The sequence below is a fragment of the Dipodomys merriami genome, unplaced genomic scaffold, assembly GCF_024711535.1.
Source record: "Dipodomys merriami isolate MVZ:Mamm:240054 unplaced genomic scaffold, mDipMer1.0.p SCAF_2, whole genome shotgun sequence".
Lineage (NCBI taxonomy): Eukaryota > Metazoa > Chordata > Mammalia > Rodentia > Heteromyidae > Dipodomys > Dipodomys merriami.
The window spans coordinates 31144441-31171157 of NW_027203381.1; the positions used below are offsets into that span (position 1 = coordinate 31144441).

At 35.6% G+C, this 26717-nt stretch overlaps 1 protein-coding gene across 5 annotated transcripts in view; it reads left to right on the plus strand.

Annotated features, from left to right (window-relative positions):
- Positions 1-26717, plus strand: part of Ccdc178 (coiled-coil domain containing 178) — a 306788-nt gene that overhangs the window by 30884 nt on the left and 249187 nt on the right. For all 5 annotated transcript variants that reach the window (XM_070029364.1, XM_070029363.1, XM_070029365.1 and 2 more), the window contains exons 3-4: positions 18170-18229; positions 21139-21210. In XM_070029364.1, the coding sequence (XP_069885465.1) occupies positions 18170-18229; positions 21139-21210 (132 nt within the window). The remainder of the gene's footprint in view (positions 1-18169; positions 18230-21138; positions 21211-26717) is intronic.

Here is a 26717-nt window from a genome sequence, read left to right on the forward strand (position 1 = left end):
TTCTCTTGAGCTTTCATCATAAAGGGGTGTTGGATTTTGGCGAATGTTTTTTCTGCATCTATTAAGATAATCATGTAGTTCTTATCCTTGCTCTTGTTGAAGTGATTAATTATATTAATTGATTTGCATATATTGAACTAGCTTTGCATCCTTGAAATGAATCCTGTTTGATCATGGTGTATGATGTTTTTGATAAGTTGTTGAAGTCCATTGACCAAATTTTGTTGAGGAGTTTTGCATTAGTGTTTATCAAAAAAATGAGTCTAAATTTCTTTTTGTTTGATGAGTCCCTTCCTGGTTTTGGGAAGAGGATAATGATGGCTCCCTAGAAAGAGTTTGGTAGTGAACTTTCATTTACAATTTTATTGAGGGGTTGGAGGAGTATTGGTGTGAGTTCTGCGTTGAAGAACTTATAGAATTCAGCTGTAAATCCATCGGGTTCTGGGATTTTCTTGGGTGGGAGGTCTCTTAGTGCTGTTTCTATTTGGATGCTTGATATGAGTCTGTTAACTTGGTTTAAGTCATCTTGTTGTAGTTTGGGCATGTCAATATTTGCTAGAAATTCATCCATTTCTTCCAGATTCTCAAGATTATTAGCATAAATGTTTGACAAGTATTCCCTTACGATGTTCAGAATCTTGGCTATTTCTGTGTTGATGTTACCATTCTTATCTCTTGAGTTTGTTTGTTTGGGTGTGTGCTCTTCTTTTTCTAATAGAATTTGTTAAGGGTCTGTCAATTCTTTCATTTTTTCAATAATTTTTGTTGATTCTATGTTTTTGAACTCTAATTCATTTAATTACGATTTAATGTTAATTATTTGTTTCCATCTACTGGATTGGGGTTTAGCTTATTGTTCTTTTTCAAGGAGCTTCAGGTGCCTCGTTAAATTGTTGATTTCAGATCTCTCAAATTTGTTGATGTAGGAACTCTGAGTACTGCCTTTGCTGTGTCCCAGGGGAGATGGTTATTTGTGTGTTCATTTTTCTTAAATATCTTGAACATTTGAATTTCCTTTCTAACCTCTTCCATGACCCACTGGTGGTTCAACAGTGTATTGTTCAGCCTCCATGTGTTACAGGATTTTCTTTGGTGGCTGTTGGTGTTGAATTCTCATTTTATTCCCTTGTGGTCTGAGAGAATGCAGGGCATGAATTCAATGTTTCTGAAATTGGACAAATTTTCTTTTTGATCTAAAATGTGGTCTATTTTTGAAAATGTTCCATGTGCTGCTGAGAATAACATGTATTCTTATGCTGCTGAGTGAAATATTTGGTAGATGTCAGTTAAATCTAGTTGATCTATGCAGTTGTTTTTATCTGAGTTTTCTCTGTTGAGCTTTAGCCAGGTTGATCTATTCAGAGGACACATTGCTTTGGTAAGGTCCAAAATAATTAATGTCTTTGGATCTATGTGAGATTTGATGGAAAGTAGGGCTTCTTGGATAAATTTTAGTGCTACATTATTTGGTGGATATTTATATTTGTTATATCCTCCTGAAGGACAGATCACTTAATTAGTATGTAATGACCTTCTTTATCTCTTTTCACTAATTTTAATTTGAAGTTTATTTTATCTGATTTTAGGATTGCAGTTCTGAGTGTTTCTGGGGGGCAGTTTGCTTGGTAGATTTAATTCCAACTGTTCACTTTCAGAATGTTCTTGTGGGTAAGGTGTGTCTCTCAAAGGCAGCAGACAGATATATCTTGCTTTTTGATCCAACTAGACAATCTATGTCACTTAATTGAAGAGTTAAGTCCATTGATACTGAGAGTTAGGATTGAGAGGTGTTTGGTAGTTCCTGCCATGTTATCTACCTTCTTGGGTGCTGTGCCAACTGGGTTCTTCCTATGATTCTTGGATTCTCTGTTTGGGGACTGTTTCTTGGCCTTTATTGTGCTCTTGTTGGTTTTCTTGTGTAGGACATCTTTAAGTATCTTTTGTAGGAATGGTTTGGTAGAGATATATTGTTTCAACTTTTGTTTGCTGTGGACAGTTTTTATTTGACCTTCTGTTAGGAAGGAGAGTTTTTCTGGGTACAGCAGTCTTGGTTGATAAGTGTTTGTCTTTAAAGAGTGGCATACATAATTCCAGGCTCTTCTTGTTTCCATTGTCTCTGCTGAGAAATATGAAGTTATTCTGTTTTCCCTTTATAAGTGATTGATGTTTTCTTATCCTTTCCTTAGTCTCAACTGATCCTGTGCAGATTACAATATGATGGTTGGATGTCTTGTTCTGGTCTCGTGTATTTGCAGTTCTAAAGGATTCTTGATCTGAATGGGCTTATCTTTTTGCATATTTGCATGGGAAGTTCTCCATGAGGATTCTGTTAAATAAATTTTCTAGACCTTTTACTTCTGTCTCTAGGTGCTCTTCTACACCAATTATTCTCAGATTAGGCCTTCTGATGGTGTCTTCTAAATGTTGAATAGATCTATCAAATTTCTTGGACTTGTCTTGAATACCTGTCTGTTCTTTCTCTATAATATCTAGGCTGTCTTCAATCCCACAGATTGGTCTTCTGTATGGTCTAACCTACTGTCAAACTTTCTAATTTGTTTTTTATTTCCTTTCCTTCTAATTGGTTGGCTTTGAGGGCTTCAAATTCTTTGTTAGAGCTTTGTTTTAGATCTTGTATGAACTTCTTTACTTCCTTCTTTTGGTTTTCAGTGTTCATTTTCAAAATCCTTAGTTGAATGGATATTGTTTCATTGGACTCCCTTTCCTTCCGTTGGGCTCCAGTCAGCATTCCCTTTGTGGCCTCCATGGATTGCTTCAGCTCTCAGTTTGTGGATTTGATTCCATGAATGCCTCAATTAATCTTTGTCTATTTTCATCCCACTCAGGCAATTCCTATATTAATCTTTGCTTAGCTTCCTCACGCTCATGAAATTCCTATATTAATCTTCAGTTAGCCTCATTACACTCATGCTTTTCCCTATCCCACTCATGCATTTCCTTATTATGCTTACACAGAGTCCCTGCAGGCTTTCAATCTTTTCATTCAGCATGTATACCTGTAGTGTTTGTAGAGCATTTTGGGAACTCTCATCTGGATTATTCATTATCTGCTCTGTTAACTAATTATCATGAGTAGGAGTTGAGATACCTGGACTTGCCATTTTTCTTGAGTTTCTCTGGCTTGTGCTGCACATTTGTTGAAAAGCAAAACCAATTTTGCTCTAGAACAGTATTTTAAGGCATGCATGAACCAGAACCCTGTACTTGTACAAATTAATGCAGTCAAAATGAGTACAGATAAAATCTATGTCAACAATTAAAATCTAGGTCAACAACAAACAACTATGGATTAATGGACTAAGAACTTCAAAGAAGGAGTCAGCAGACCAAAATTTAATAGGTTTAGGAAGAAATGTGAGGAGAAAACAAGACTTGAATGTGGTGAAGGAAAAAGAGAGAGGGAATTTAACCAAGACTTAAATTAGAGAGAGGAAATGGATAGAAGGAAAGGAGGAGAAATAAAGAAATAAAAAAATGAAAAAATTAAAATTAAAAATTAAAAAATGAAACACTTAAAAATATGTAAGTGTAAAGACATGATACTGAGAGAGGAAAAGGATCGAAGGAAAGGAATAGAGCGATAAAAATGAAAAATGAAAAAATAAAAATATTAAAAATAAAAAATGAAACACTTAAAAATTATATAAGCATAAAGAAATAATACTATATTACATTATACTATACTATAATAATATTACAGGACTTAAGGCTGTGAATTGAGTAATTAATTTCTGAATTAAGTATATACACAATCAAGGATAAGGTCTACTAATAGAAGATAGGTATATATCTGGGGATGAACAGAACAGCAATTAAGTCATGCAAAAATAAATAAATAAATAAATAAAAATTTTAAAAAGACCAAAAGGGAAAAAGTCAAAAGATTTAAAAAAAAACACTCACACACATCTAAAATAAAAATGCTGAAAATAATAGAAAACTATTTTCAAAAATTTTTTTAAAAATTAGGTAGAAAAAAAGAGTTCCTCGATTTTTTTGGTCGGGGAGATCTTGTGTCTCCCCTGTTCTGTAATCAGTCTTTTGGTGGAGTCTCTGGTTTGCTTGTGGTGTTTGGTTTTCCTGTGGCTTGACTGGTTTCTTAAGTCAGTTTGTTTGAGCAGGCAGAACAAAGCTCTGCCTTACCAAGGACTTTATGACCCTCCTCCTAGGCTAATTCAATGGGAGGGAGGTCTGTTCTCAGTATCACAAAAGAGGGAGATGGCTGTTTCCTATAGCTTGGAGTTGCTGTGATGGGCAGGGTTGAGGTTTGTCAGCAATCGGTAGCTTTTCCCTGAGGGGCTAGCTCCTGAGACACTCACACAGCCCAGCCTAGAGCCATTCTCAGAATTTAGGTTTACTTAGTTTCAATTCTTTTTCTTTTACCCCTCTTGCTACTGGGTCTGCTGCCTAGGCTGCAGTGGGGTGGGGCAGCCTCTGACTCTGTGTACCTAGTGAAGAAAGCCACTCTTCTTTGGGCAAAGATACCTCTGCCTGGGAAGGGCAACTTTCCCCTGTGTAGAGCTGAACAGGAAAGTCAGGTTCTTGTGAACTGTTGAATGGCTCCTATTGTCATCTTCCAAGGCCTGAATTACATGCTAGCTACTCTGGCTGGGCCTTTGTCAGTATTAAAGATGGAGTTCTTTTCCAGTGGTGAGGGAGGGGCTATCTTCCCACTGCTGCTCCATGAGAAAGAGTGAGAATGTCTTGGGTTACTCACACCTATCCCTTGGTTTCTGGACTGTCCATGGTCTGTCACTGTGATCAGCAGGATGAAGATTTGTGCTCCTTGTCAGTTCTTGCTGGCAGTGAGTAGAATCTGCTTGCACATTTGTCCCAGGCTCTGTCTGCTGATATGGCAGCTGCAAGCAGTAGCCTCTGTTGGCACCACAGACAATGTCAAATGCTCGAATCTGTCTCCTTAACCAAGCTGCTTGATTTTTCCTCTCTGTCCAAACTCTCTGTACTATGATGGAACACTTGGTGTGACTCTCTAGCCTAGGACGTTTCACTGGGACACTAAAACTGCTTTCTATGCGACAGCTTGTTTAGCCCCCAACTTCTCCTCTGCCATCTTCCTCCATCTGCACATTTTTCTTTGCCATTCTTACCTCTTCTGAGAAGTCTGTCCTTAGTTCCCTTGCCCATTTAGTAATTATTTTATTAGGTTTGGGAGGGGTTATTTTCTTGAGATCCTTATATATATATATTGGGTAGTAGGCCTTTGTCGGATATATTACTGGTAAAAGTATTTTTACCATTTTGTTGACTATCTTTCTAGTTTAGTAATTATATCTTTAACTGTGCAGAAACTTTTTATTTTGATGTGGTCCCACTTGTCACATCACTCTCCTATATGTTGTGCCTCTGGGACTCTATTCAAGAAGTTTCTATCTATACCTACAAGTTCTAATTTTCTCCTACTCTTTTGTGTAGTAGTTTCAAAGTTTTCTTAAATTGCTTTTAAAAAATAGATCATAAGCTGGTCACCTGTAGTTCATGCCTGTAATCCTAGCTATGCAGGAGGCTTAGATCTGAGGATTACTATTTGAAAACAGCCTGGGCAGGAAAGCCTATGAGACTCTTATATCTAATAAACTACTCTGAAAAAGCCAGAAGTAGTGCTATGGCTCAAGTCAGTAACAGCACCCAGGCAGGCCTTGACTTCAAGCCCCACGACTGGCAAAAAAGTAATAACTGGACTTCATATCACTTACAGAAAACAAAAGTTACAAAAATAATTGTCTTTACAGGATCTATAAAATCAAACTTTACCTTGACTAGGAAAGTAAGGTTATAGAAAGGAGATAACAGTTCTAAATCTGTATTCTCACTAGTATTTGATGTTTTTAATAAAACTGTATTATGCACTAGAAAGGTAGGCAGGAAATGATGGTGTGATCAGGTGAGCAATTCTGAGCTTATGTGATAATCTTCTCAACTCCCCTCATTGGTAGCCCTGAAATAAGCCATGACTCTTTGAGATAATTGAGGTAGATGGATTATAAAACCTCTACCAGTCTGGGCACCAGTGTCTAATGCCTGTAATCCTAGCTACGTAGGAGGCTGAGATCTGAGGATCACAGTTCAAAGCCAGCCTGGGCAGGAAGGAATGTGAGACTCTGATCTCCAATTAACCACCAGAAAACCTGTGGCTCAAGTGGTAGAACACCAACTTGAGCCGAAGAGCACTGAGACAGCATCCAGGCACAAAACTCAAGTCCCATGACCAACCAAAAAAAACCCCCAAACAAACAAAAACAAAAACAAACTTCTATGAGCATCCCTTTGAAGATAAACATACAAAATTTAAAATGCAAAGACTGACATTTGAACAAAAAACTGTACTTGACTTTATAGCACTATTTTGCACTCCTGATTTTCACACTGCATTCTGACAATTTTATTTTTTGCCAGTCCTGGGTTTGAACTTAGGGCCTGGCTGCTGTCCCAGAAATTTTGTTTTACTCAAAGCTAGCAATCTACCACTTGAGCCACAGCACCATTTTCAGCTTTCTGGAGTAATTTATTGGAAATAAGAGTCTCAAGGACTTTACTGCCCAGAATGGCTTTGAACTGCAATCCTCAGATCTCAGTCTCTTGAGTAGCTAAGCATGGGTCTACAGATGTGAACCAATTGTGACAGCACTGACAACTTTTAATCTGTATCATGTAAGTAATACATGTCTTTGTATGACTTACAACAGGGGACAAAAATTACAGAAATGACCCCAAATCTGGACTGCAAGTGTTTGTGTTTTACAGCCCCAAATTTAATATCTGCACTATTTGAAAAGAATTGTGAAAACAAAACAAAAAAAATGAAGCAGAATATGTAGCAGAGACTGTGGACCACTTAACCTAAAATTTTCATCTAGGCCTTTGCAGAAGAGATGTGCCAATCTTGGCATAGATCTCAGCTTTTATCATTTGGGGAATAAAAAACAGTCTGAATATTCGTTATCCATTGCTAAACTGACACGTTGTAACCATGAAATGTACGGGCACATAAATCAAGTCATTCATTCATCATAGCTTGCTTGGGCATGAACCTTCTGTTGTCAGGTAGGCTCAGTGTGACTCACTGCTGCCTCTCAACTAGTCCAAAAATAAACCAGGAATCATTATTGATCTTACTAGTTTGGGCCGAGTCATTTCCTGTGCTTAAGAGTCTTAACTGGGAAAACTAGAAAACTCTTACCTGGGCTATGTTATCTACCATAGTTCAGCAGGCAATGATGGTCTTTGCAGGCTGTGGTCAAGGTTTCAAAATGGGTAATAGAAGCTTCAAAGGCCTCTGGAATTCAACACTCTGAACAGGTACTTTATCATTACTGCCATATTTTTATTGATCCATTCCAGTGGATCCAGAGGTGCCCAGGCAGTAAGGTTAAGAAATTAGTCTATTTAGTCTTATTGCTGTAATTGAATACCCATGACTGAGTAGTCTATAAGAAAATGTTTATTTGGGTTTGTGCTTCTGGTTGCTAAGAATACTAGTAGCATCTGCTCAGATTCTGATGAAGCCTCATGCTGCTTCATAACACCCCAAAAGTGGAGGAGGGCTGGGGGTGGAGATGAGCACACAGGCCTGAGTAGAAAACACACACATGAAGAGCAGCCTGGACTCAATATTTTTCCCAACACAACAGTTGATTAATCCATTCCTCTTCAAGACATAGTCACCTCTTATAGTTCCTGTCACCTTTCAACTCTGTTACATTGGGGGCCAAGGTTTCACTTGAATTTCAGAGGGGATGAAACATATTCAAGCTGTACCACCATCTGCTGTACCAGCATCTCCCGATGGAACATGGCTATAAGTAACATGACTCATCAGGTGAGTGCTCAAAGAAGGAAATGATTGGCCTTGTCACCATAACCATATTACCTGTCATCTTTAATATTGCCAAACTTGTGTAGGGACAGAGAAAAAACTATCAGAGGTTGGATATTAATGGGAGAGGGTTAGGCTAATGAGGATAAATGAGGCTGATGATCAACAAAATATATTATTTGCAACTATGAAAATGAAACAGTGAAATCTGTTAAGATTGTTTTGAAAAGGGAAAAAGGGGCAGGGAGAGTGATAGGGTGAGTAGAGATTGGAATACACTGCAAACAGTGTGCATATTCATAATAAAATCCCTACCTGTACGGCAAATATAAACTCATATGAAAAACTATTGTCAGAATTCCAAACATAAATTTCACAATGGATTTCTTGTAAAGTTATATATTGTGGCCAGAATTTTATTCCAATATCAATATGCTGATTTTCTACATACTTGAATAATTTCTTTAGCTCTTTGTTCCTTTTATGTCAATATTAATTTTCAAAATATCATTTCATTTTTCATTTAGTTTGTGAAGTGCAGTTTTAAAAAGACTATTTCATTTCTAGAAACTAAGCCCAATTGTAGATTAGTAAAACGGACCAAGTTATTCACTTGAAATAATTTTCCCAAAGGTATGATACAGAAGAAGATATGGTAATTATAACATGTTGATACATAACTCACATTTAAAAATATAAAAGAATTGCTGAAAGCTTTTTATTGTGAAAATACTGTACCAAGAGGTTACAGTTACATGAGCAAGGTAATGAGTACATTTCTTATCCAGCATTGTTGCCTCCTTTGTTTTTCCCCTATCATCCCTTCCTTCCCACCTCCTCAGCTACACCCTCCTCCTCACCCTGTCCCTCCCCCACCCCCATCTACATTGTAAAGTTCGTTTTTTGACATAGCGTCTTGTACATCTCATTGCTGCAGTGGGTCAATCTGTATCCCTATTTAAACAATGTGTTTTTTCCCTTCCCCTCCATAAATTATACCAACATCAAATACAGTGAAAATAGGAGTTATACCATGGGGGAGGGACATACAAAACAACAAAAAAAATCACATGGTGCCTTATAAATACATTAAAAACAATAGCAAGGGAGAAAAAAACCACTTGTGACCCTATTTGGAGGTTCATTTTGCTTAACATCATCTTATGTAACCTTTTCTGCTTGTCCCAGACATATACTAGTTATTGCAAATAAGGGAAACCTTAGGACCTATGTTTCTTTGGGCCTGGCTTCTTCACTTAATATAATTTAAGTTTTTTGTTTGAAATAATGTTAATTACAAAGCATAATTGTTTATTGAAAAACTTTGGAGGAATTAACTATGATATTTCTTTGAATAACACAACAAAATCTATTTTACATCAGCTTAGAGTAACAAGACCAGTCTATACTCATTTACAAAATTAATCACATCAAACATGGCTTCAATCAAACACATTCATTCTAGAAAGCTGTACATAGAGAAAAATCACACATAATATGAAATATAAGTATTCTGTAATGCAGATGAAGTGGAAATGTCTGGCTACCTCTTTGGAGAATTATACAGTTGATAAATTATCCTTTTAGAAAATAAGTGGAAATACATATTTTCATTTTTGCCATTTAACAAAGTAGTTTATGAATATAAATTATCTTTTAAAATGTGCTTGGTTAGCAAGTTCAGCCTTCCTGTATAGAAATACCATTAGGAACAATGTTTGTAATGCTGATATGGACAGCGATTATCAGCTACAATTAACTCATCTCTTTAGGATAGTGCTATCATTAAACTCCTATTCTCTATGTAAAATAACCCACCAGTACAGAGTCCATTTGGTTCATTAAGCAAAGAATGGAGATGTCTGTCTTTAAGCCATAGGATTTTTTTTTTAAATCAGACCTCAGTGTTTGCTAATGTATCCTGGGAAAGTGTTAACTTTTAGATACAAAGCAATCTTTTCTGGGTGATGCACTGAACCTAATTATGTACCAGTCATTTACATTTTGGCATTTCCTCTGACCATCACAAGAACATAGAGTCACATCATATTTACTAACTCCTAGGGGACTATATTCAACATAAGAATCTTTTATATCTTATGCAAAATTTTGTCTGATTTGTCAATCATCATGAAATTACCATGGTCATAGAAAATTCTTATTTTATTATAAATTAACAACTAATTGAGTGATTATTCTGTACTCTCAGTTGAAATAAAAATAAAAGATGAATGAGCACTGGGGGTTCATGTCTATAATTCTAGTTACTCAGGAAGCTGAGATCTGAGGTTTGCAGTTTAAAATCAGCACTGGCAGGGTAGAAAAGTGAGACTCTTATTTCCAATTAAGCACCAAAAAAGCCTGAAGTCGAGCTGTGGCTCAAGTGTTACAGTGCTAGCCTTCTCCACAAAATCTCAGGGACAACCCCCAGACCCTAAGTGTAAGCCCCAGGATCGGCACAAGATTAAATAAATAAAAATAAAACTAATTAATCAGCTCTGCTAAATTACTCTAGTTGTATTAATTTAAACACACTGGCCAGCCACATTTATATATGACTCATTTATTAATTTTCAAGACAAGACTTTATATTGCAAGTAATTATCATTCATTAATTTCAAGGGCAATTAATATCCTTTTTGCAAAACACTTTTCACCAAATAGAAAACTCTACTCTCTGGCAGCATCACACTTACTTGCAGCAAAATACTGGTAATGAGTTGTTATTCCTACATATTAAATATTTAGTAGTGTAGCTTTTCCATACCATAATTTTTGTGTGTAAAAGGAAGAATATTTTGACATATTGAAATTTGAAATGCATCATAAGCATATCTAAGCCACTTATAAGTATAAGGGATACTGATGCAATTGAATATCTATGGGCATTTATGCAGTCATTAGTTGAGTCTGGAATGTCCTCCAAAGGCATTGGAAATTAGTGAGAGTCTTTAGGAGGAAGAAAATGGATGGGGAAGTAGCTCAGTGGAAGAACCTTTGCCCCATTTCTGCTAAGTCCTGGGTTCCAAACCTAGCACTAGAACCAAAAGAGGAGGGGCCTAATAGGAGGTTGCTAGTCAGTTTTTAGTAAGATGGACATGATGTTTTTCAAAGAGCCAAATCCCAGTAACAGACGTACTCCATGCTTGACTAAGAATATAATTTTAATAGCCAGAAATGTCCAACTGAAAGTTTTACACAGGGAAGAAATTTCCAAGCAACAAAGATGTTTAGTATGTTTGCCAGGATGTCTTTTAATACATGTATTCAAAGACCCTTAACTTGGTCACCTCTTTCCTTTATTTTGGGATCTCTCTGACACTCTCCAAGGGATCATGTGGGTTACAGACCTGCAATAATTTTTACCAATGCATTATTTACATATATAAAATCTTTAGGTTAGAAAGAATATTTGTTTGACTATGATATTTACCCTCATGCATACAGTGTACATTAATCCTATTCACTCACAAAACTCAAGGAAACACTTTACTTGCCTTTACTATGTAGAGAAATGAATATGACACAGGATGCAAATGACCAGCCAATTGAGGAATAGCAAGGGATAAAGTGTGTTGGAAGGGACAGTGAACTTCCCTACCTGCTCAGGCTTTGCCACACTCCAGGAATCTCCATGTGCTCAGGCATCTGGAAGTCATTCACTCTTGTCTCTCTGGGTGTTTACATGGGTTTTACTGGTTAAAATTTTAGACAGTTGCAGTAAAAAAAATTTTCAGCCACTTTGCCCTCTCTGTTGGCTGGAGGATAGGACTGAACTTTCTAAGCTTTCATTCACAGGAGGATTGTCAACCAGCTTCCATCCTTGAATCAGGCCAAGGGTCCACCACAAGTCACTTCATTAGAACAAAAAGCTTCTGTCACATGCCAAGTTACAGGGAATGTTGAAGCTTTGTGCCAGCAACCAGGAGCAGAGACCAAAATGTGGATTTCTTATTATTTTCCCACAGATACTTTAATTATTTTCCTTCTAAGAATTTTAGATAGGTTTTTGGTCATTGAACCATTTTGGGTACGTTTTTGTGTACAGTACCAGGTAGAAATCCAAACTCACTCTTCGACATGTGAATATCCAATTGTCTTGGCACCATGTGCTGAAGAAAATATTATTCCTCCTCACTAACTATTCTTGACACCCCTGTGGAAATCAGCTATCTTTGGATTTGAGCTTGTCTCTGAAAATTCAAATCTCTTCATAAATAGGTATGATCACCCTCATACCAGTATTAAACTTTATTATTATAATTATGATAGTATGGGATTGGATTCAAGGGCTCACACTTGCTAGGCAGGTGCACAACTATGTGATACATACTGCCCAAACAACTTTGCTTTTTTTTTTTTTTTTTGGCAGTGGTCTGAGAGCTTGAACTCAAAGCCTGGGTGCTGGCACTAGCACTAGCACTAGACTTGCACTCCACTATAAGCCACAGGTACATTTCCACCTTTTTGGAAGTATATTGGCAATAAGAGTCTCACAGACATTTCCTGTCCAAGCTGGCTTCAAACCATGATCCTCCTGAGTAACTAGGATTACAGGCATGAGCCACTGGCACTGGATTCTTTTGTTGATTTTATGATAGGGTTTTGCTTGATGCCTGATCCAGTGGAGTGGGTAATCCTCCTACTCGTGTTTCCCTTTGTCACTGGGATGTTAGACACCCAACACTGCCCCCAGCCATTGGAACTTGCAATGACAATTTTGTGCAACCATGCCCAGCCTTGAGATTCTTTACTCTACCTCCACCTCCTGAGTAGATTACAGGTTTAAGCCATCATGACCCTCTTGTTTGTAGTCATTTTTGAAACTACAAAGTATGGTCCTCCTGTTCTTGTTTTCCTATATTTTTAATTAAATTTAATTTGCTTTATTATTATAAAAGTGATGTCCAGAGGGATTACATGAGTCAGATAATGAGTACATTTTTTATATTATTTTGGCTAATGTGAATCTTTCTTCACGTCCATGGAAATTTTTTGAATCAATTTGATAATTTGTTCTGATTAATATAAGTGTTTTTTTTAAAGATGGATGCCATGGTTCATGTGTATAATCTTAGGTTTTTAGAAAGCTAAGTCCGGTGGGTTATAGTTCAAATTCAGCTCAGATGGAAATGCCCCAGAGACTTCATCTCCAAAGGTAATTAGCAAAAAGCTGGACTGGAAGCATGGCTCAAGTTCAACTTGGCTTTGAACTTTGATCCTCAGATCCGAGTCTCCTGCATAGCTAGCATTCCAGGGGTGAGCCACTGGTGCTACACTTCAGTTTTGGTCAAGTTTTAAGTAAATTGCTCACATAAATTTTACTTTGGTATTTTGGGCATGCACATACTACTTCAATCAGATTGACACCCTCTATTATTTTCACTCTGTTATTTTCATCCTTCTTACTCATTGTTGAAAAGCCATTAGTAAGTTGCTTTGGCAACTCATGCAACACATGCTGTGTACTCAACATTGTTCACACTCTAGCATTATCTTTTTCCCTTCTTCTCCTTCCCAAATCCTGCCAGTCCCATAATTATGAAAAATACATATTTTAGATATGAGACCCTTGTGCATTGTATGGCTAGTGAAGATCTTCTCCCAATCCGTGGGATTTCTATTATCTTGCTAGCTATGTCCTTTGCCATGAAGAAGGTCTGCAATCCATTTGTCCAACCTTTCTTTGATTTCTTGTGCTTCTGAGTCTCTTAAGAAAATTTTGGTCTGTGCCAAGGACACCTAGGGTTTCTCCTATTCCTTCCTGTAATGTTTTCAGGGTGTCTTCTTTGACTCCAAGGTCTTTTATCCATTTAGAGTTGAATCTGGTGCAGGGTGATATATAAGGATCTAGCTTTAGTTTTCTACAGGTGATTAACCAGTTTTGCCAGCACCATTTAATGAAGAGATTGTCTTTCTTCTATTCTATTTTTTTTAGCTTCCTTATCGAAGATTAGGTGGCTATAGGTTTGTGGGTTCATTTCTGGGTTTTCAATTCTATTCCATTGGTCCTCAGATCTGTTCTTGTGCCATACCAAGCTATTTTGATTACTATGGCTTTGTAGTAGTTTGAACCTTGGTACTGATTTTCCTCCAGCACCATTCTTTCTGTTAAGGATCGTTTTTGCTATTCAGGGTCTTTTATTGATCCATATGAATTTTTGGATTGCTGCTTCTATTTCATTGAAGAATGAGGTTGGAATATGGGTAGGTATCACATTGAATGTGTAAATAGCCTTGACTTGTTCAACCACTTTGAAAAGCAGTATGGAAGTTCCTCAAAAGACTCCACATAGAGCTCTCCTATGACCCAGGCATTCAACCAAATGATCACAAACAATACCATACTAAAGCTACCAGCACAACTGTGTTTGTTATAGCATTATTCACCATAGCTAAGATATGGAAACAACCCAGATGCCCATCAGTAGATGAATGCATCAAGAAAATGTGATACCACACACACACACACACACACACACACACACACACACACACACACACACACACACACACACACAATGGAATTCTATGTCTCCATCAGAAAGAATGACATTGCTTCATTTGTCAGGAAATGGAAAGACTTGGAAAAAATTATATTAAGTGAAGTAAGCCAGGCCCAAAGAAACATAGGTCCCATGGTTTCCCCTATTTACAATAACTAGTATATGTCTGGGACAAGTAGTAAAGGTCAAAAGCTATGTACATATGACCAGATAAGATGATGTTAAGTGAAATGAACCCCAAGATAGGGACACAAGTGTTTTTTTCTTTCTTTCCATAGTTTCTAATGTATTTATAATGTGCTATGTGGTCGTTTTTTTTGTTGTTTCTTTGTATGTTCTTCCCCCATGGTGTAACCCCTGTTTTCACTGAATTTGATGCCGATGCCCTGCATCTTGTATATACAATTCTCTAATTTGGGGAGGGGAATGGAAAAAAACAAAATGCTTAAATAGGGATACTGGTTGACCCATTGTACAAGACACTATGTTGAAAAATGAACTTTACAATTTAGGTAGGGGGAGGGACAGATAGTGTAGTTGTGGAGGTGGGAGGGAAAGGATGGTAGGGTAAAAGCAAAGAAGAACGTAACAGTGCTTGATAGGAAATGTACTCATTACCTTGCTCATGTAACTGTAATCCCTCTGTACAGTATTTTTACAATAAAAACCATATTAAAATAAAACTATATATATACATACATAGTCATATATAATGTACTATATGTCTACATTCATGTCTATGTATTTTTAACCTGTCTTAATTTTCTCATGTTTATTTAATATTTCATTTTCTCTTATTCAAACTTCCTGTTGATGACTGATCATCTTTGAAGTGTTTAGCTTACAGAAATGGAAACAGAAGCCTTCATATATTGCTCCTTTGTATTTCCTATTTAGCAAATGCAACTATGCAAGCTTGCTTTCTGAATATTTGCTTAATTTGAGGATGGAAAAATCGTCCTTTTCAGATAGCATCAAATCATTTAAATATGTAAGGTCAAATGTTCTATTTCCTGATGAGTGTTACGGTTTTAGAATATATGAAGATTTTCAAATTCTGGTAATCTATCAGAGATTCATTTTGGTATATTAATTTATTGAAAAGAGAGTTTTGTTGAGGCCTTGCTGTGGTAACTTGACATGCATAGTATTATATGGTATTGCATAGCAATACCAGATACTTACTGAGCAGTATTTCATTCAAATCAATGTTTTTAAGTGTCCGATACCATTCACTTCTATGTGGAAACTAATTATCCTTAGTGGGGTTATTGGTTCACTGGTAAGATTCTCTCCTTCAATTTCTTTCTTTCATTCATTGAGTCGATACTCACTGTGCTATTTATGCCTGGAGTACATTGATAGGTACTAAATATACAATGGCTATTAAATGGAAACTTGCCTTTATGAAATGTATGCACTGAAAGAAATACCATAATTGATGCTGATGCTGGTGATAAAGAAAATGCATGATGGAAGTTGAATTGCATTTATTTCATGTATTCATTTCTTTTTTAGACAACTTTCTATCCTCTAGTATGATTTGGTAGTTTGCATATAAATTGATATTTAAAGGCTTCTTTGCAAAATTTAAAATATTTCTAACATTGTTTACTGACACATTGCCTTGCAATTTGTTTTACTATTCATTTATTGAAATGATTGGCTCTTGTATTGAAAGAGAACTCTTGTTCTCTCTTCATTAATTTATACTTTTGTCTCTAGCTACTGGTTTGGTCTCCTGTATGATTTCTTCATAATATTGAGAACAATGACATTCATATATTCAAATGACTTTGGCCACCTCACTTCTACAAATGTATACATGCATGTATTTGCTGCAATTTTCAGACTTGCTATAATTTTATTCTCACCTTAAAATGCTAAATTATTCAATTCTACATGAAATACTACTAACATTTTATGTTATTAAGTAGGAAAAATTAGATCTACTATAACTTTTTATAATTTCCTCATGTACAAGAGTATCATGTTTAATGTATTTGTTTAACCATCTTTATATCCCGTTAATATTTTGCACCTTTATATAAACATTTTTAAAACCTTAGTTATAAATATTAAATATTGTTTCCATAGAGTTGGCACTTTGGGGTCATAACATTATGTTATTTTGGAATATTTTTATTCCACTGTTGGTAGCAGAGCTATTTGTTCATTTTAAGCAAGCTCATTCAACATCTTTTGTAAGCTCTTTCTAATCACTTTGATTACTTGGGATTTTTCTAGAGATGCAGTTATACTATGTGTAAATAATTTTAATTTTCTCTTCAAGTATCATATTTGTTCTTCCAACACTGTAATTCTGGCATGCTATCACAACACAATTTTTATTAGTTTACATTATTGCTCTTATAAAGGTGATATATAGAGGGGTTATAATTACATGAGTCAGGTACAGTGTCTTCTGTTCCCCCACTCTCTCCCAGTCCTTCCCTCCCATCTCCACCCATGAGTTGTATAGTTCACTTTCATCAGTGTCCACTGAGTTCCATTGCTGCATTTTTTCATCCTTTTTCCCTCCCCACACCCTTCTGAAGAAATGCACTTGAATACACCATACATAAGGAAAAGGAGACAGAATTATCAAAAAAAAAGAAAAAATAAATAGAAATAAAAAAAGATGTCTCTTGTTTCCATATCTCGGAGTTCATTTCGAGATGTATGTTATTTTATATAGGTATATTGAGGCACTCAAGCATTGTGCCTTTGTGTTTCTCTCCTAGGTGTATACTCTTTTTGTCTCATTGTGTGTGGGTGTATAGAATCCTGTATAGTTATTGTACCCAGTGTTATTTAGATCTAATTTCTGCATATCAGAGAGAACATCTCTGTGCATCTCTCTGAGCTTGGCTTCCTCACTTTGTTTTAGTTCCATCCACTTCCTGCAAATGACATTATTTAATTTTTTGCTAATGTCTTTGTAAAATTCCATTCTATATAGGTAACCACATTTTTTTGGATCCACTCACCTATTGTGGGGAATCTGGGCTGTTTCCATAGCTTAGCTATTGTGAATAGTACATCTATAAACATGGATGAGTAGATGTCTTTATCACATCCAGGCTCATGATATTCAGGGTAGATGCCCAGAGTTGTATGCCTGGGTTGTAGGGAAGATCTATGCTTAATTCTTTGAGGAACATCTAGACTGATCTCCTGAGTGGCTGTACTAGTTTACATTCTTCCCAACAGCAGTCCAGTTCCTTTTCCCCCACATCCCCACCAACATTTCACAACACTAATCTTATAATGCTATTGGATTTGATAAGTTTGATGTATACTATAGCCTTGACAATCAGAGGAATCTTTATAAAAGTTCTCCTGTAGCCGGGCGCTGGTGGCTCACACCTGTAATCCTAGCTACTCAGGAGGCTGAGATCTGAGGATCTCGGTTCAAAGCCAGCCTGGGCAGGAGAGACCGTGAGACTCCTATCTCCAATAAACCACCAGAAAATTGGAAGTGGTGCTGTAGCTCAAGTGGTAGAGTGCTCGCCTTGAGCTGAAGAGCTGAGGGACAGCGCCCAGGCCCAGAGTTCAAGCCCCATGACCAAAAAAAAAAAAAAAAAAAAAAAGTTCTCCTGTAAGCATTGAACAAAGGAACAAGAGAGAATACTTCTATCAATATTATTAATACATTGGTAAGGTGTAATGTCTCCTACAATAATTTCCAGTTTCCTTTATTTGGCAAGTACCCTTTAAGAGATACACTTGGTGCTTTCTTATTTCATTAAGCCTGTCTCTTTCCTCTCATGCATATTTTCTTCCTATGTTTATCTTGCTATTGTAGGTAAAACCTGTGAAGAAGTGAAGGCTATCCGAAAGAATGCAAAAGGTTTCGTGCAGACAGGTATGGCACTACACTTAAGAGTTCCCATCTCTGTCTTGTATTCTCTTTCTTTGAGAAATGACAAATGTGAAAAAATGCTGCCATCATTATCTTTCTAATATCTTATCAATGGATGTAGCTTAATTAAAAATAATTCTATTGATAGTTTATTAGTATGGGATTTGTTTGGTTTCTATTATCATTTGAGATAACAAATGCTTGTAGAAAAGTAGATACTCTCAAAATCCTATATGTAATTTCTTTTTTCTTACCTTCCCCTACCCACCCCTCAGCAAAACTTCAGGCTGTCCAGAAGCTCCAGCTTTGTAGACTAATTTCCCTGGGCTTTTGTATTACATATAAATAGATATCTGAAGGTTTTACTCTAGTTTTTTCATGTTCTCCTAGGAATAATAAATATGTGAGGCTTCCTTCCTTTATTATTATTTATTACCTATGTCCACATTGTTTTAATTTGTTCAGTGTTGTATTTGGTGAATTTTCTTCTTTTTTTTTTTTTTGTCAGTCTCGGGGCTTGAACTCTGGGCCTGGGTGCTGTCCCTCAGCTCTTCAGCTCAAGGCCACGTCCAGTTTTCTGGTAGCTAATTGGAGATAAGAGTCTCATGGACTTTTCTGCCCAGGCTGGCTTTGAATCTCAATCCTCAGATCTCAGACTCCTGAGTATCTAGGACTATAGGCATGAGCCACTGGTTCCTGGCTTCATTCATTTTTCTGTATATTTAAACAATAATACCACTGACAACATTGATGCTCCATTTTTTAAAAAAATACTTTCTTCTTTTGAAGGATACTTAATATATAGTGTGGAGTTTTTAAAAATGATGTTTCTGGAAACATCTTTATATCTCTACCTGAATGAATTTCTCTAAGATATATTTTAATCTCAGAACTGATATAAGACATTCACAATGTAGACTTTGTTAGAGAATGCCAAATTTGTTCCCAGAATCCTTGCACTGAGTTATTAGCCATAGCAGGGATGGGGGTGGGGGAGTGCTGGTTGCTAAATTTCCTTGGTACTACTTGCTTTAGAATTTTAAATCATTGAAAATCTTCTTTTACTCAATATTGCCTGGAGTATTGATTTGATTTCTTTGCCTACGAAGTCTGGTGGCCTTCAGCATGTTTCAGGAAGGTCTACTGAAAGTCTGAATAAAAAATAAAGCTCCAGTGGAATAATAAACTGGAAAATGTGAGAACCATGTTATTAGCAGAGACAGTAAAGTAGAAAACCAAGGGAGGACACCGAAGCTATCATCACAATGTAAAATATTTACCAGTTCATGAAGTAGGCATTTGACTCCAATATCATTTACTATCTCATGATAGTGTTTATGAATAACCCGGATGTGTCTGTGGTGTTTGAGAAATACGCATTTACATTTTTGTAAATTATTTCTTTCTTGTGTTTATCTTTAATGTGTTCAAACAAGATTTTAAATGTTATTATTTATCTGTATTTGAACATTCACATTTTGCATATTATACCATTTTTGAACAGATCTAAAAGCTCTTATATGGTATTTTCATTTTTATTAATTTTAAATGATGAAAAATTTATTCAGTTACATTTGTCATTTGGTGACATTGGAGGCATAGCTCAAATGGTAGAGCAGCTGGCTAGCAAGCACAAATCCTTAAAACCAATCCTCAGAACCACTACATATGTGTGTGTGTGTGTGTGTATACATACATACATGTATAATATATTTTAAATATAATCTATATAGAAATATATGCTATATAATACATACTTTATATATAATTAATATATATTATATAATTTCTACATTTATATAATATACAATATATAATATGTCTAATTATATAGGAAAGTATGTAAAGAATGTAGCTATTATATATATATACATTTAAAAATTTTTACTGTAAAGGTGATGTACAAAGGGGTTACAGCTACACAAGTCAGGTAATGAGTACATTTCCTTTTTAATAATGTCACCCCCTCCCTCATTCTCTCCCAGTTTTTCCCCTTCCCCCCAAATTGTACAGTTCATTTCCAATATAGTGTCTACTGGGTTTCAAGGTGGAATTAGTGCACTCTTTGTCCCGCCATTTCTGTGCTACCCTTTCCCCTCCCCAAATTACTTAAACAAGACAAAGGTACAGAAATATAAAAGAGCCACAAAGGGAATAAAACAAATAAAAATGAGAGAGAGAAAAAGAGAAAGGAGCTGCAAACAGTAAAATAAAAAAGCCCTCTTGCTTCCATTTCTTGAAGCTCATTTCAATAAGTATCATGTTTTAAGATCATCTGCACATAGATATTGAGCCCTTGTAATCCTCTCCTAACCCCTCATTTGTAATAATTAAAATATGCCTATAAATCTACAAGTAAACCCAATGAATAATAAAGGCAAATAATTACACCTGGACATGATTAATTCAACAGCTACTTTACATTTGTTTTAAAAAATTCTGTTGTTACTGTAGATTGTCTTCATAAAATTTCTCCTAAAACTCCTCTTACCTTTTGAACCTTATTTGTGAGGAATTCATATGCATGTGTGTGTGTGTGTGTGTGTAGTTTCTTCAATTCTTTGCCTTCCGTGCCTCCTTTGCTTATTTTGAGTTATATATCATAAAAGTAACTTAAATTTGGTCTCAATATTATTTCTTTAAATTCATCTTTGTGTTCAGAATCATAATGTATTTTCCTAATACGATATTAATTATATATATTTTTATATTTACTTATGTATTTATGTATATTTAGGTATTTATATATTGTTATACACACAAAAATAGTGTTCACTATTAACTACAACTAATTAAGCCACAGTGACAAGAGTTGAATGTTTTCTATAGAATTTCTTTATACACTCTGTTGGTTATGTATAAAAGGCTGTTTTAACTGCACACTCAAGTATTTGTGTTTTCTCTTTATTAAGAATATGGATGGATGTTACTTAGTACCACCCCAAAAATTAAAAATCTTGAAACTAAAACAACCAATACTGAAGGTAAGAACTAAATTTGCATCACGTAGTAAACTAACAAAACTATGTTTATAGTCACAAGTTTCTTATGTCAATATTTTAATAAGAAATAAATCCTATATATTATAAAAATAAACATGACACATAATGTTAAGAATGTGCTATAATATTTTATCAGTGATGTGTTGTTCATAACCATTTTGGGGTTTGCTACATTTGTTATATAATTACAGAAATAAATGAATTTTTAAAAATATATTTTTAGATTTCCATGTCAGGACTGACAGGAACTGGCTACCACACCTTTCTAGTTCACTGCACAGATTTCTCTTAGGAGAACAAAGGACTAAAAGAAAATTTATTAGAGTTAAATAGTCCAAATCCTTTAATGAGACTCTTTAAAACACCATTTCTGCAAGTGTTTTTAACCTTGTAGGTGGAAAAAAAATCAAGAAATGCATACATTTAATCTATAGGAATTCACAGTTTGTTTTTCTCAGTTCATTCTATTGGAACACTCTATGCAAAAGGTGAACTATAATTGTGAAAATTTTCTACTTGTGAATTTTAGTTTATTAGAATAAATTGGAATATGTTAACATTACCATATATTTCTGTGAAGAGAAAGCTTGAATAGGACTTTATGATCTTAGGTTAAAAGTTTATTGACTGTGGTTAGATACTGGTCATAATTAGTTTTGGCCAGGTTTTTAAAATATCAAATGAATGATTTATGAACCAATTAATATTCAAGACACCGATAGCCATGTGCTATTTTATAGTACAAATGTACTGAAAAAGTATATAATCTTGCAGGACAAATTAAAAAATGTATCACAATTTATAGTTTAACAGAAAATAATGGTTAGATAGATGACAGTCAGAAAGACAAAGATCATCCTTGCCAAATAAATACCTCGGACAAGAAATATGTTCAGTGGTTTAAGGAAGATCCATTTGTATAGCCTCCAGGCATAAAGAAAAGGGTTAATGGATGAAAAGAGGTTTTAACTGAATCTTAAAGCATGAATTTATATGTGAAAGGAAAGTGAGGTCTTGATTTGTGCAAAGAATAGGAAAAGTAACAGAACAAGAAAATGATACATTGCTTGGGGGAAGGCACATGAGGGTTTCAGAAATGGGCAGACTTGGTTAACAAATCTACAAATAATATCTTGAATTTTGTGATCAAAAGTGTAAATCTTATTTTCGTATTTCCTAGCTCTAGCCCTAAATATATTTATGTAGCAATGTTATAGGATTAAATCCTTGGCTCACAAACTCTGAGTGTATATGCAGAATTATTTGACTACAAGATGATATATGGAGGAAGTGGTGCTGTGGCTCAAGTGGTAGAGCGCTAGCCTTGAGCTGAAGAGCTGAGCGACAGCCCAGGCCCAGAGTTCAAGCCCCATGACCAGAAAAACAAACAAAAAAAAAACAAAAAAACAAACCAAATAAACAAAAAAGATGATATATGGAAACAGTTCCAACTTGTAGTGAGAGGACCTAATCTATGAAGGATCAATAGATATGAAAGAGAAAGAGAAATAATAAAAGGAAATCAGTAGGCTTTTTAAGATCAATAGGTAAATATTACAAAAGAAATAAGGTTTGTTGCCTTCCTAGTCTCTATGGGGAATGTAGATTGAGACTTGAATGAAAAATGGAAACTTCAAAGATGATATAACTATTTCAGACTTTTATAGCAGGAACGAAATGAGAAGCAGGATGTTGGCAAGGTGGATCAAACCTACAATCCCTGTTACTTGGTAGGCAGAGATAAGATCCTGACCCTTCAGATCAGTCCTGGAAAAAAATGATTGAAACTCTATCACTCAAAAAAAGGAAAGAAATGGCAATGCACCCCTGTGGCCCAAGATATTCAGGAGGTGGGGGTAAGAGGATAACAGTCTAAGAATAGCCCAAGCAAAAGTTCAAGACCTGTCTGAAAAACAAACTAAAGCTCAAAGGGCTAAAGTTTAAAATAAATATGAGTTTCTGATTCTGGTGGCTCATGTTCGTAATCCTAGCTACTCAGGAACTGAGATCTGAGAACTGAGATTTTCTGATTCTGGTGGTTCATGTCTGTAAGCCTCGCTACTCAGAAACTGAGATTTGAAAAGTCTATATGTCTCTTGGCTCCAATGAACTACCGAAGAGCCAGATGTGGAGCTGTGGGAGAGCCATTGCTCTGAGTAAAAAAGCTCAAGGACAGTACGCAGGCCTGTAGTTCAAGCCCCGGAATCAGCACACACAAAGAAAATAACAAATATAATTACTGCATTTGTATTTTTGTGTTTAATTTCTTTTCAAGAATTAGGAGATGTCTATGAGCTGTATTGATGTTGCCTATGTCAGAACTTTGCTCATTTTTTATTGCACACTAAAATTTCCTTGTATGAATATTCTGCCATTTCCTTTTCTATTTAGCCATTAGCAGAAATTTTGGGTTTTGTGATTTGGAACTATTTTTAGTAGAACTATTATGAACAGTCTTTACAGATATATTTTTCTTATTCTGGGTAAATGCATAGAATTGGAATGTTCAGCCATGCTAAGTGTGTATATAACTTTTATAAGAAGCTATCACCCCATTTTCCAAAAAAGTCGGCATCAGGCCCATCCATTTTCCACTCTCACTAATATGCAGCCTGACAGTCTCCCAAATTGTAGACATTATAGAGGGTAGGAAGTGTTATTGTACTGTTGATTGAATTTACATTTTTTTCATGGTTAGTGATGACTAGAGACGTTTCATTTGCATTTGTACATTGTTATATACGGAGAGTTCATGGCTGATGCCCATTTTTTGAATAGTAAGTTATATGTTTTCTCTACATTTTCTAGATACAAGTCATTTCTCAAAAATTTTTTAAAATCTCACATCAGATTGTACTCCATCTTGGTTTTTGGACCCTTCCTTCCTCTTCTTTGCTTTCTTTAGTTCCTGCTCTGAGAATTCCAGATGTTTCCACCACTCAGTGCTGTTTTGCACTGATCCGATCCCCTGTTTATTTTCCAATGACATTTTACAGACATTAAAGAGGGCAACTATGTGTAGAGATGGAAAGTTTTATGAATAATTTCCTCAGTTTCTCTCCTCATGTTTTCTGGCATGTATTCTCCCCACTTTATGGAAACTTCATTCATAAATCTTATTAAGCAGTATGGCCATTACTGTCTACAAAAGAGATATGGGTAGAGAGTTAGTCCTCTTTAGTTTTTGTTCATATTGTTCTGAATGTTCAGTGATAACTGACCTCAACAATGTAAGATTAGGTGAAAATACAATTATTCCAAGAGCACTGAGAGAGATTTAATCCAGCCCCTATTAAAATGAAGTGATCTTTGTTTCCATTAAAAAAAAAAACCAAAATACGTTCTGTGCATCACAACAGAGGCTTCGAATGGAGAATACATTATTTCTAGAACCAAGACCACTATTTTTCAATTTGAAAGAAAATCAAGGTTCTCAACTTGGTGAAACATATTGTTTCTAAGAACACGATGGTGAAGAATAATAAAATAAATGGTGTGATGTATACAAAAACAATATACATTATGAAGGGAAGAAAAGTAGTGATAAGATGTTAAATTACTGGGACTCAGTGAATGAATTATATAAGAAATTCATTGAGCAAAGTGAGTTAAATTTATAAACTATATTTCTGTTTCATTATCTCGTATAATCAACTGTGCCATGCTATTTTCTCAAAAGAAAGTTTCATGTTTCAGTCTCAACAAAAACTCATCTCTGGCTTAGAGCCAGGAGGATCTCAGTTTTTGTTCAGTGATTCTTAGACAGGAAGCTGGACTCAAGGACATATTGAAGGACAGTTAAAATACTGCCTAAGCTTAATTCTCAAAACCTCTGACCATTTGTGAACAGGGCACATCATAAGGAGCTTCATAAATCTATGTTCAAATAAAACTTAATTCATTACATCAAAAATATCTTATACAACATCCTACCAACCCATTCATTTATCAGCTGGGAAATGTGATTTCTAAACACTGAATAAGTGTTAATTAAAGATGCATAGCTGTTTATCAGTTAAAAACAACAAAAAAGCATGGACATATAGTGCAGTGACCTTGTGATACCATACTGACACCTTAAATCTGTGAAAACTGGAAAAGAAATTAAAACTTTAAGTTATGCTGTGCTTGCACTAGAATACAAACAGCAGTAACAACTCAGAAGATCTTGTTCTGTCTTGTCCTTTAGTAAATGTCATGTCAGAACAGATTTTTTGTGCAGTTTTAATTTCATATTATTTTGTTCCCCCTACTTCGCTATTCATAAAATCTTAATCCTAAACCATAGAGGTGCTATGGAAATCAATTATTCACAGATTAAAGCTGAAATTATAGTCAAGAAAAAGATAAAATGAGACAATACTATGCTAAATTTGTTTTCCCCTACATTTTAATGAAGCAGAATAAATACTTGGATTATAACAGTATCTGCCTGTTTGTGAAATGTGCATTGAAACCTTCTCAAAACCTTGCCTGTGGGAAAGTTCTTTCAACATGTTTGAATGAGAGATCAATTTGTAATTTTTTTAACTAGCTTGTTCTTTGGTCCTTTTGACTATTATTGATTAAAAAATATATGTGGGTGAATTAAAGAGGAAAGGTAGATTACATAACACATTATATTCTTAACATATATCTGATTTTAGGATATGATCAATGCAAACTAAAACACATTTGAATATCAGATCAGTAGTGATACTGTTTTATCAAATATTCAAAAATAAGCAGCAGGGGAGTGTTATGTAATATATTTTAAGACAGCTTCTCTTTATATTTCTGTTCTTTAAAAATAGTAAAACAATCTTCATAGTAAAGATTACACTTCATAACCGGGGAGATAGAGCTCTGTGGACATGAACATTATATGCCTTATCTAAGACTTGATTTCTTCATCTATAAATCTCATTCCTAAGATTGTTATGAGGGTTATGTAAAAACATAACATCAAATGTGCTTAACTTTGAGCTACATAGTAAGTTCAGAGCCAGCATGGTCCACATAGCAAGAGCTCCACCCCCCCCCCCCAAAAAAAAGACAAAAAAGGAAGGAAAGAAAACAAAACAAAGCAGCCAGGTGTCAGTGGTTCGTGCCTATAACCTTAGCTTACTCAGAATGCTGAAATATGAGGGTGCATCCTGGGCAGAAAAGTCCATGAGACTCTTATCTGATTTGTCAGCAAAAAGTGAGAAACGGAGCTGCATCTCAAGTGGTAGAATGAAAGAAAGCCTTGAGCAAAAAAGCCGAGTGAAAGCTTGACGTCCTGAGTTCAAGCCCTAGTTTCAGGAAAAAAAGGGAAAGAATGAAGGAATGAGGGAGGGAGGAAAAAGAAAGGAAGGAAGAAAGGGAGGGAGGAAGGAAGGGAGGGAGGGAGGGAGGGAGGGAGGAAGGAAGGAAGGAAGGAAGGAAGGAAGGAAGGAAGGAAGGAAGGAAGGAAGGAAGGATGGAGGGAAATGAGTGAGAACAATGTACTTAGCTTAGCCTACTTCTGA